The sequence below is a fragment of the Branchiostoma belcheri genome, unplaced genomic scaffold (assembly GCF_001625305.1).
Source record: "Branchiostoma belcheri isolate BF01 breed outbred unplaced genomic scaffold, Haploidv18h27 scaffold184, whole genome shotgun sequence".
In the NCBI taxonomy this organism is placed as follows: Eukaryota; Metazoa; Chordata; class Leptocardii; order Amphioxiformes; family Branchiostomatidae; genus Branchiostoma; species Branchiostoma belcheri.
The window spans coordinates 383,060-395,666 of NW_017803313.1; the positions used below are offsets into that span (position 1 = coordinate 383,060).

Below are 12,607 nucleotides of genomic sequence, written 5' to 3' on the forward strand. Positions count from 1 at the left end.
TTGGGCTTTTTGCACCTCTTTGACCAGAAATTCCAGACCGCGGGCTGAAGTTAGGCTGACGGTCTGAATGGTTTTTGAGTAAATCAGCCCGCGGGCTGGGATTCTACACCTGTAGTCTAGTGCCTTTAGACCGAAGGTCCTGTAATTAAAAACTTGCGGGCTAGCTGTTAGGCCTGACGGGCTGTTAGGAAAGACCACCGGTCTGCTTGTATTTATTATTAATGATATCTTAAGTTATGAACACTGCAGAACAATAATTTTCATATCACTGTGCTCATTACACCAAGAGCTACACACTGATGTGAAACTTGAATGTTGAAAATCAATTTTTACTTGAGTTTCCAAATGCCTTGTGACTTTCCAAAATTGATGCGACCAGTGTTATATATATTTTTTTATTTTATGACGATTTACCACATCTGTGGAAGGATTGACATAACAGGTGACTATCACCTTTTCAAAGATGTCAAACCTGAGACCTGACTGTAAGGTTTGACTTTGAACCACTCACATTGGGAAGGTCCCCTACTCTTTTCGATAAGTGCGGTGGGTTCTTTAACGTGTGTGGGGTGTGGCTCTCCCCAAACACGGGACCTCCATTTAACGTCCTATCCAAGGGACGTCCCTAGCCGAAGCTGAGTCATGTAAAGTGCCTTTCCCAAGGGCACAAGATCGGTGGCATCGGGCAGGATTCGAACCCTTGCCCTCTTGAGTCTGGGCCGAAGACGCTACCGCTACGCCACACGACAGACTGACTGTAAATCTGTATTACATCTACAAATCCCCTAGCGACTTTCTTTTAACCTGCAACCACAGGTGAAGATAAACATCCAACATGGATACTGAGAGCAGTTTTAGCATTTTAGCATTAAGTCATTCTTGCCAGAACAATATCATCAGCCACATCTAGCAACCTGGAGAAGTTGACTGTACAGCCAGTATCAGCTACCATAACACAGCCATTCTGCATGATAACACACCAGCTCATCAGTGACACAGATACAGATGACTCATCATTAAATTCTATTAAGAAACTTTTCTCAATCTGCTTCAATCAAGGCTTGTACAATGTATGTGCTGAGTACTATAAATGAGAATCATAAAGTTGAAACTGAGTTATTTTATTAAAATTGAAGCCATGTGATGATTTTCCTGCATACCATCATGAATCTAGCTTTATCGCTACACTCACTTGGTGGTTTATTCAGTGGTTATCACACCTGACCAGGGATTATCTCACCATATACAACTCGGGGCGGGGCATTAACCCTTTACTATTACTACGTACCACTATCCTAAAACCCTACACGTCTGAAATATGCATTATTAAAAAATAATGACCTCTTGCAAATCAGCATTGCAAGGTTAGATTCAGAGAGGTTAATGTATTTTTTCCACTTTACTTACCGTTGGTATTCTGTTGTTTTTCTCGCTCCTCCTGTTCCAGCATCCTTTTCTTCCACTCATCAAACGAGGGCATGTCGTCTTCCTTGTGTGCCACCAAGTCCTCCTCCTCAGTCACCGCTGTCTCTCTCTCCTCCTGAGTGTCCAGAGGCTCTTCTCCAGCCTGCTGCTGCTCCTCTTCAGCTTTAGGAAGGACGTCATCCTCTACTGTCTCTGGTTTTTATCTGTTCAGGTTCCACATCCTCACTAATGTCTGTTCCTTCAGCCGGCAGCACAGCTTCAGCAGGTACCTCATCAGTAGCTGTGTCATCATCCTACAAATGCACAATTTTTTTCTCTTCCAGGTCTAGAAACACCAGTCCTGCTGGTTGCATATGCACGAGTAGAGGGATAAAACTCTTTGAGTACTCTAGCAGACAATTGAGAAAACAGCAGTTCTCTTTGGATTAGGCATTGTTCTCCTAAATTCTATCTCAGATCTCTTGCAAGCTCTTACAAGTCTCTTTTTTGAAACTGTTTTCTTACATAATTTTCCATTGTTTGAAAAGTCTCTTTCAAAATCACCTGTGAAAACATGGCTGCCTTGTTGTTGTTTTTATGTCATTGTTAGGGTTAGACGCTAATCCCCATTTAATTATCTATTGTTCAAAACAATTGATGGTATCTGAGAGGGTCCAACATTAGTGTCAAGAAGGAATCTACAGCAGTTCTCTTTGGAGTCTCTTCTAATGGGGACAGATCTCGTCCAGCTCTCTTTTAGTCTTGTCCTTTGTGATGAGATCTCAATTGTCCGCTAGAGTGATTTATCCCTCTACTAGTGATATGCAGGTTAGTGCAGCAGTGTACAGAATCTTTGAACCAGGTTGCCCAGTGGCCAACCTACAGCAAAAATTAGGTTGCCCATCAGAATTTTAGGTTGCTCACCTACATGTATAAGTTACTACTTTCATGAAATTAAGTAATGTTATATCCATAAGCCTTTGACAATATTTCTAACAGCCTTTAGTTAACTGATACTAGTAATAGCCTCCCCAAAAAGACCCTGTAAAGACCTGGGAAAGAGACTTACAAATGTTTAAAAAATGTGTGGAACTTTCGAGAATGTTAAATGTCCGTTAGACGTTTTATAGACATTTTTGGCTCTACTATGCCTTCCACGTACTTTTGTCTGTGAATCCTTGAGTGTTGCGATGTCAGCTGCAGGTGTGTCTGACTGTTGTGGCTCAGGTGGAGAGGTGATGACAGGTACAGGTACGTCTGTCTGCTCAGCCTGCTCCTCTATGTGCAGATCCTCTGCTACACTATCACTAGCCGGGCTACAAGACATACATCAACATTAATAGTGAAAGTTTATTGCAAATACATGCCCAAGGGCTAATTGCAAGAACATGATAACAAAAATAAACAGTAAAAATGATAATAAGTAATGCTACTGCTACTTTACATATACTTTTGTAGTTATTGTTGGGTTTAATTTCTTTTCCGTGTGCAGTGGAGTATGAAATGGCCGACATTTTGCGAGATATATGAATTGGGAGGTGTTAATAGAAAATTAATGCAGTTTTTTGTAGGCTGGGAAGGTGAATAAAGCTCGGGAACATTTTCGTGACCATTTCAAATAACTTATCTTTTTCGGAGCTATAATGAGGGCAGTGACAAATAAAGTGCATTAATAACATGTTTTGTTTTTTGTTCGTATTAGTCATCCTTGTCAGAGGTGAAGCATGATATCATGCTTTTTCTAAGCTATGCTTGTGCAATGTGGCTTCGCTACAGTTTGCGCATACATATGGGGTGATGATGTTAATAACTGTGTGGCTAATACGAGACAGGAGTTCGCCAGGCCTCTATCTGGGTGATTTCTAGTGAATCACCAACTTCCAAACTGTAGTATTTGGACCATCGCACACTGGGGCATGCCCCTACTCTATTTTGAAAGGTTTGCTGGGTTCTTTAACATGTGTGGGGTGTGGCTCTCCCCAAACACAGGACCACCATTTAACATAATATCCGAGGGACGTCCCTGACTGAAGCTAGGTACTCATTTCCACCTGAGTGAATTGAGGAAAGTCATGTTTCCCAAGGTCTAAAGTTACAGTGGCATGGTAGGATTCGAATCCTGGACCTCTTGGTTCTGAGCCAAACATGCTAATATCACAAACATGCATTAGTATACAAGAAAGAAAAATGTAGCCTTTAGGCCATGCCGACTTAAATTTATGGATAACATCCTCTGACGACCACCAACTAGTGCGTGCGGGCGAATAAAAAGAAATTCCGGCCAAAAATAAAAATGTTTCTAAACCACAGAATATAAAAGCTGGTGGCAGTACTTAGCAACATATACGACAAGCCACCACATGCTGGCTTTTTGCGGAATTTATGAATCAGCACTGTATAGCAATAGTATGATCTTGAGTTGTCGAGATTCGGTAGCCTGGGTGCCCGGCTCTGTATTGTCGCTAACTACCATGGAGCCAGGGCAGAGCCTCGGTGGACGTGACTTTTTTTTTGTTTTTTTTTTTAGAACAGGCGAAAATCAATGTGCGCACGGATGTCATCCACAAATTTAAATCGGTGTGGCCTAACCAGTGATAACAAAACAAGGCCCACCTTGGCGATGCTGATGTTTCAGTTTCTTCACTCTTTTCAGAAGCCACTGGCTGCTCTGGGCTTGTTTCTCCTTCATCCTCTGCGAGAACCCTAGAAAAGGTTAAAAATGCATCATTAAGGTCTTAATCTGTATTCACTTTCTTTGTAATGTCCAGCTTTTACTAACTAATCTTTGTCTCTTTGCAGCTGTCATGCTGTATATATTAAGTTAATAATGCAGGGCCTGACAATAACCAACTTACTATCAATTGAATATGGTTTCCTCTACTAAAAAAGGATGCACACAAAAGAGTGTGCATGGTTGATTTGGGTTTCATCACAAGCTCCCACATACCAGCTGAGATAGTCAACTGTTACAGATCTAACCCATGCCCGTAGCCAGGTGGGGTTCGGAAGAACCACCCCACAAGGCTTGAGAAAAGGTCCACTTTTTGGTCCATTTTTTATCTAAAGATCCAGGATTTCTCTTTAGATGGACTGATTCGTATCATGAGCAGGCCTGGAATCGTATAAAAACTGCCTACTTTGTCATTGAATAAAAAGTTATCTCTCACTTTTTCTCTGAAATCTTGTCAAAAATGCAGGAAATGCCATTTCAGGAGGTTCATTTTTCAAAATTTTCCAGGGAGCATACCCCTGGACCCCCCTAGGAACCTCGTGCCTAAGGCGCTCGCTGGTCCCTCAAGCAATGGGAAGAACCCCCCCCCCCATTCAAAGTCCTGGCTACAGGCATGTAACCTGAATAAAGTGCACACCCCTTTTTCCGGCTTTTGCCCAGCACTGCACCCAGGCATCCCCCTCGGATCTGATTGTACCATACCCTTCCATAAAATCTTAATGTTTTTCTTTTGTCACATCAATCACCAACCAGGAATTTTTAGCAAAACGTTACGGTGATTTGGGGTCATCAACACTTTGTTATCTTGCAGTTAAAAAATTCACACCAGATTGGTGGCTCAAGCTGTGAACCTCCTTTGAGGATTTACATCTTATCGAAGGACCAGGCATTGAATCATTTGATTTCTACCAGGTTATTCAAGGATGAACTTGTAGAATGCATTTTCAAAATAACAAAAGTTGTTATCTTTTGAAATACAGCACTACACTGGCATATAAATTGCCACTGCCAGCTATAAGTATAACAACAACCAACTAGAAAAGTAACATTTGCAAAGCAAAATGCATAATGTTTACCTTCGCATAGGCTCTGTTAATAACACAAAGTTTAACACATTCACATATATGGTGACAGGGGTCTAAATCCCTCCTACTGTGAAATTGCAACATGATGTAACCCAACACCAGTTATCATGGTGACAGACAGTGTGGTTCAGTCAGGTCAGAGGTCACTGTTTTGAGAAGAAGAAACGTAGCAAAAACAATGTTTTCCTTCGGTAAACATAATCAGAGACGACTTCCTGGTATTAGTCTGCGTGGATGGTTATGTGGCCTTTTCGCCTGACCGCCGGGATGGTACATTCTATATGCGTTGTGGGTGTGTTCGGGCCATCGAAGATAGTGGAAAACGTATCGCATTGATTTTAATTAAATTCAAATTTTGGAAACATTACTTTCTGAGCTTCTTCTAGTACTAACTACTAAGCTGTTACCCTGGAAAAATTTTGTTCTTTCTATTCAGCCATGGTTAAAAATTATGAAAAACTAGAGGTCGGAGATCTCATGTCTTCGTCAGAGGTACATCGTTCTAGAGAAATTAACATGCGTATTCTTCAATCTTTTTAATAATCAATTTGGTCTAAAGAACAAAAGAATCTCTGTACTATTTTTATGGTACAGAACACCCTGAAACGGTTTGCCGCAGATTATACAGATGCGTCGTCACCCGTGTTATCCCCCCCCCCTACGTTATTTGAGTTTGGACTGTTACTGGAAAAAAACGTTCAAGAAATTCTTACTGTGTTGAAAGTGTCACGACAGCGCCGCAAAATATAATAAGAGAAGATGTTATAAAGGAAAGAATCAGAACAGGGTGACTACTGCTGTTTTGTTAATTTGTCTTTATGACAAATAGAAGACTTTGTGTTCTTTGTGTCCTAACATTTGTACTTCTACAGTTAGTATATTCCAAATCTAGGCATCTCGTTTTTCGGCCCTTCGTGTTTTTATTGCGCGCTTGCCTTAAATTTAAGGTAATTAGATTTAAGGTCTCCAGTGGACGTCATCCATAGCAATTACTTGGTGTGGCCGTAGAAAATAACCTGACATATGTCCAACCTATCCTCCCCCTGCTGAAGTTATAGTACAATCCCTCAATGTAAGGTCATTTGATCCCAACCCATTATGGGGTTCCCCTCTATATCCAGCTGTCGGCTGTCTCCAAGCAGATGTAGGTGGGGGATTTCTAAACACAAAAGGTCCTATTACGGGGACATAACGACCTCCACGACTCTCATCTTTGAAGTCAATCTTGGAGACCACGACAGTAATATGCCTATCAAATTTCATTACCTTCCATCCACACATACAAAAGTTATCCTGCTCACAAGAAAAATTAACAAAATGCCCCCTGTAGTCACAACGAAACCTCCCACGAAGCTCAGTAACGAACTTAACCTTGGTCCCGACAATAGTAAGCACCACACCAAGAATTATAATCAACATTTTACAAATACTTGAGTTATCTTGCTAACAAGCCACAAACACAAAAGGTGCACTAACGTGACGCACGGACCCCCCACGAAGCCAAAACTTGTACTTGACTTTGGCCTCAACAGCGGTAATATGCCTGCCAAAAATCATGGACGTCGAATCATGCCTTCCAGAGTTATATCGCAAAATCCGCAGTTCCCCACACTCCGGCGAGACAATTTCATAGTCCTTCTGACGAAGACAAAAATGACCCCTTACTTTGATTAAAATGTACTTTGATGTGCTTTATTTACCCCGAAATAAATTGGGTGCACAAAATATCAATCAAGTGTATTGATAAGCGGTACGGCACCCCTTTCCACCAAAACAGTGAAAAATTCCGACCCGCGTTTAGTACAGAAGTGTCAAATTGCTCCGAACACAGAAGGAAACTCCGGCCCGAGACCTAAATAATGATTTGCATTTTTGGCGGTATGGAACTCTTATAACTTAACATGATGTATATATCCACGTCAAGACTGTCTCTGATTGGTTGTTGCTGCAGCTGGCAATGGCCGCTGGAGGTGCAAAACATACAGTATTTCATACTGTATGTCTTTGTTTGAAATTGTTACACTGACCTAGTTATAACTTCAGGTATTCCTGATGTCATTTTGAGCTTGGCATATATGTTATAACAGTGCTGGTGCTGAACACATTACAACACTAGTCAGGTCACATGGCCTGTAACATAGCACGTCAGCAGAACGTACTGCACCTGCGCAGAACCCTGGATTTTCGTGTTTTACGTTGGAGTTTTGGTCAACGTTGCATCAGAATTTTACCTGTTGCAGAAGATATCTTTTCCGACACACCATTTGGAAACTACTGTTGAAATGCTAACCTTATATGAGCGAATACAACCTTATATGAGACATTCTGCCGAAGTGCTATGTACAATACATTACAGGTTTCGCGCAGGTGCAGTACACTCTGCCGACGTCATGTAACATGTACCTGAGAGAGTCCTCTTTCTCCTGATGGTTCTGGGTTGTTTTTTTCGTGCCTTTGTTGGATGATGTGGACTTTGTTGTGGGATAGCTGATTCCAGGATCCCCACCAGTGGTCATGTCCACCAAATAAACAGGACAGTCCTGGGGAAAAGAAATTCATGCAGAACTTGGAAAACCACATTTGCAAGCAAATGTAGCAATAAAATAGTCAGTATTTCCAAGGAGGTTAAATACTTGTATTTAACCTCCTTGGTATTTCACTCCACCTCCTGCCCATCCTAAAGTGGCCTGTTCCAAATCAACCATCTGGACTACTCCATATAAACTTGCATCTTAGGCCACACCAATTTAATCTGTTGTTTCTTGGATTTTTTAATAAAAAAACTAAGCGACAGGGCGAAAAAAAAAGAAAAACAGGCCAAGGCACCCCATGATATATATATAGCCGGAAATGTTACGATATGAGCCATGAAGTCAACATACCAGGCTGGTTTATAATTAAAACAATATATTGTTATAACAATAATATATTGTTATACTTATAGTATAATAAACCAGCCTGGTATGTTGTTAAAGTTTTTCAAAGTAACAACTAGGAAGAAAAGGACTTTCTTCAACCGTTTCTTCAACCAATTCAGAATCAACTGCAAAATGCTCATCATATTTTGCCCTGAACAGTTAAAAACAGTCCTTTTCATCCTAGCTGTTACAGTTATTCCATCTTTCAATGCAGTGGTATCATTAAAAGTTCAAAATTCATTGTTTAAATTTTGAACCAGCCTGGTGTGTTGACTTCATGGCTCCGATCCTATTGTCCATTATGGCCCATAATAGGATGCCTAGGCCTGTTTTTGTTTTTATTTTTTTCGCCCGCCCGCTCCATTATTTTTCTAGAAAAATCTGTTAACCAAGAAATTAAATTGGTGTGGCCTAATCTATAAATATACACAGTTCTTGCATTCTCTGCTATCAAAATACAATATTTCTAAATGAATACCTGTGATTTGTCTTTGGTCTGCTGCTGGTGGACAGATTCCTCAGCACTAACTTCAGCAGGAGATGACTGCACATTTGTGTAAAGGCTGCAAATAGATAAAAGTTTGGCAAAAAAACATTTTCGTACTTTTCGTTTGATATTGGCATTCTATGACATTGGTATCATTTTCCAATATTGTTTTTGACACTTTACATTTGCTCATGATTGTACAGTATGTCAAAAATTCATGCAAGCACAGATGTCATCGGATGATCCATATCCATATACTGATATAGTATACATTGTAATAAAATCAACATGGCCATAGTCAGTCAACCAGTTACTCAGTCTGGGAGTGCATAGCATTTGCCGCCACAGAGGACACAGTAAGATATATAGCTGACTAAGATGGTACATGTACTTGTATATGGGGGCGTAGAGCGTAATCGGCCGTTTTAATTCTACGTAGAGCGTAGATGGACCACTCTAATTCAACATAGAGCGTAATTGGCGCATTTTGCGTAGAGCGTATTCGCCATTTTAATTGTACATAATCGTTGTAGCCACTTGCATAATCAAGAGTTATCCTGAATTCAGCATAATACTAGTACGTAGCCAGCTCTCAAAATTTAGCGTAGAGCTTTGTCGGGACCCAATGCAGGCCCCCATCAATCCACAGAATAGAGGCAATTAAATGGCAGGCTGCTATTAAACCTCAGTATCAATGTGCACGCACATCTAACCCTCAGAAGATGGGAAACAATAGATGCTAAACCGGATAGCGAGTGAGTGAACACAGTGCAATCTTGAGAGAGATTGTGTGGGACTTAGCACGGTGGTCCCGTTGCTATGTTAAAATCCTCGTTGCTAAGCAAATAGGCCCCGCCCACAACCCGGTGCGCTGTGAGCAGCGGCAGTGTTCAGATAAACAACACAACTTTCGCCCAATATAACGCACGATGCGATTATGAAGTTAGAAAAAGAATCACGCACACACACAAAAAATTAGTTCGCTCCCGAAATATGTATAAAATAAGAAATGACAACGTAGAATGCAATTCAAATTTCCCGCCGACTGTACGTGCGTACATGAGGTCATTTTGGGTCATTGAACTTTAACCTACCGCTACATTTCGCTAATTTACGCATCAAACATATGTTTTATCCATACTGTAAACTTTAGGACCTTTAAATTCCATTTCTCTTGTAGAATTTTTGTTGTCTGTGAGTTTTTAACTTATTTTGTCGATTTTCTAGTAGAGTCCATTCCGCGTCACCGAGTGGGTTTTTTCTCCATGTTTCTAATACGTTTGAATTATTTAGAAGAAAAGAATACCCCAGTAACAAAAGTTCTAAATTTTTCAAAAATTTAAAAATGAAAATTTGAATATATTTGAATTCATTTATATATTTCTGAAACATTTTGAATGTGACTGTACAAAGATCTCTTTCTTTAGAATAAATTTGAACTACCCATGTGTTTCTTTCACAATTCGAAATATTTAGAACTATTTCAAACAAATAACCAAATGGTAGATGTGGGTAATTGCCCCCATAAAAGTAGGTGCTAATCCTACTCTTCTGTCTTCCTCTGTATATTTTTAGATTTCACTGCTGGACACTGGTGGCTCTTTTGTTGTAAGGCATCAATGCCTGACGCCCAGGCAGTCTACCATGTACTTCACAGGGATGTGTGAATTACTTCCTTCCCATCCCACTGACCTATTTACAAAATGTTAGAAATAATTCGAAATAATGGTAAAAAATGGTAGAGTGCTGTTAGAAATATTTAGAAACTATTGGAAATGTCATAATCCACATCAGGAATATTTCAAACATTTTAGAAAACCAGGGAATTATTTAGAATATTGACAAGATGTTCAAAATATTTCCAAATTATGAAATTTCTTAGACAAACAATTACAAAGAATTCAAAACATTTCTAAATAATGACAATAACAACCCACTCGGTGACGCGGAATTGACTCTATGTTTTCTCCCATAATTCCATAACGGCGCAAGAGAATCACGTCATTTTTTTCAAGATGGCGGCCAGATGTTTACTTTTTCGATTGGTGTATTTTTTATAGAATTCTACCGATAGGATCGGGAGATATTGCTCAAAATACATTTTCTGCGTTTTAGTTCAAAATTCACGTGGAACAGAGGGTTTGTTTTAGAGTTATAATGAGGACGTCGGTGGAGATCAGAGTGGTTCGTTCTCACCTTCCTCCCGGGAAGGCCAGTGAAATGGAAATTTCGACCAGCGTGGCCCTATTGTTCTCCTCCCGGGCGCGAGTTTTAAAGACAACAGTGCGTTGGCTCGATGCAAATCAATCGCGATACTGTCCCTTTGAGAAGATTTTCTTTGACAGTTCAAGGAATTTTTCCAGTCGTATATATCGTATTTATCAGGGAAAGTTCATATTCCCCCAAGTGGACGCCAATCATTGTACCGTGAAAAAGAGAAGTCAAAACTACGTCGCGGTAGCGAACGAGAATAAAATTTACTTCCCCACCGTATGTTTTTTTAAGCTTCTTGGCTTATTTGGGCGACATCATATGGTAAATCTAAAACTATCCCCATCCGTTCCGTCGTGCAACCGTGTCGAAGTCGTCGGTTGGAACCTGAAGCTCCATGGTTTGAAGAAATAATTTTGACAAAAATCACAAAAGCTTTGTGTCGGCACGCGCGAGTAACTGAAACCATGGAGGTTTTTTTTCTACCTCCATGCTGAAACATAGCATCGACAGTGATCGACAAAAATGGTTGCTAGAGATAGAACGCTGAACATTGCCTTGAATGTGTTATTTGGGATTTGAAATGCAGGTAGGTGGATAACCTCCTTACCTCCTTAGCACGAATTAAAAAAAAGGGGCTGTAGGTTTATAAACTGTACGTGTGTGACACAAAATGGCGTCGGTTTGTAAACAAAGGAAAAAGGAGGGAACCGGTCTAATCCAGATATGTTGTGAAAAAACTCTGGCTTCAGCCGACTTTCTTCTACAAAGATTTACTATTATACTTCTACTATTTCTAAAATCTTCTTAGTACGATTATGTTTTTAGTACGGTCTATGATTTGACTCCAGAACGTTACGATGCATTCCCCGTATTAGACGAAGTACTCGGCACGCCGGCCAAACTATCATGGCTTCTGTGCTGTTTCCGCGCCGTAAACCTCGTTTTGTAACAGGTACAACAAGAATACATGTATAAGAATGTATCTGAATCGTATGTAGTGTGTTTTTGTGTTTTTGGTAGATGTTCTTGAATAATCACTCGAGTCTGGAATTTTTTAGACATATTCTAGATGTTCTGTCATGCAGCCGATGCCGGCGCGTTCCGTGCCATCTGAAGTATGCAATAGCGCGATCAAGGCCGATTAGACCCGGGGAACTTTAATATCTGTGGAATTTTTTTTAGTGTGTTAAATTACGAAATAAGACAAATTGTAGCACAGTTGCGAATTATTGTTGGTGGCATAAGGAAATTAAACATGGCTTGAATGAGTGTTGAGGCATTGTTAATTGTGTGAATTAAAGAACAATAGGGGCGGGGAAAGGCGCGCATATGAAAGGACAAGATCGCGGGAAAAAAACAGCGACTCGAAGTGTCACCAAAACATGCCAAGGCCCCGCCCGCTAAAGCGTGAACCAATCAGCTATTGTTGCCAATAGTGAAATGACTGATTGACACCGATTTCTCATTAATATTAATGATTTCCAAGTGAGGATTTTTGATGGCCTTTTTGACCATCGTGTAGTAATAACACGTTATTAGCAGAATGCCTCCTTCTTTCTGTATGTTTCCATTTTAGTCGACTCCGAATTCTATTGCAATTCCACTACAACCCAGCGCTGCTTCAGTTACTGCTGTTTACATCCGCCATGCTTAGCAAACAGTCAGTACCAAAACCCCAAAGAAACAGCAAGGAGAACTTGACACGTAATGATACTCAGATCAGATACAAACGGACGAGCGTGGCGTGGGTTTGGCTAGAGTGGGAAAG

At 40.4% G+C, this 12,607-nt stretch overlaps 1 protein-coding gene across 1 annotated transcript in view; it reads right to left on the bottom strand.

Moving 5' to 3' along the window:
• Positions 1-12,607, bottom strand: part of LOC109467622 (SUN domain-containing ossification factor-like) — a 32,285-nt gene that overhangs the window by 17,288 nt on the left and 2,390 nt on the right. Inside the window, 6 exon segments of the mRNA XM_019765639.1 lie at positions 1,408-1,606; positions 1,608-1,718; positions 2,567-2,720; positions 4,018-4,107; positions 7,624-7,760; positions 8,617-8,701. Coding sequence (XP_019621198.1) covers positions 1,408-1,606; positions 1,608-1,718; positions 2,567-2,720; positions 4,018-4,107; positions 7,624-7,760; positions 8,617-8,701 — 776 coding nt within the window.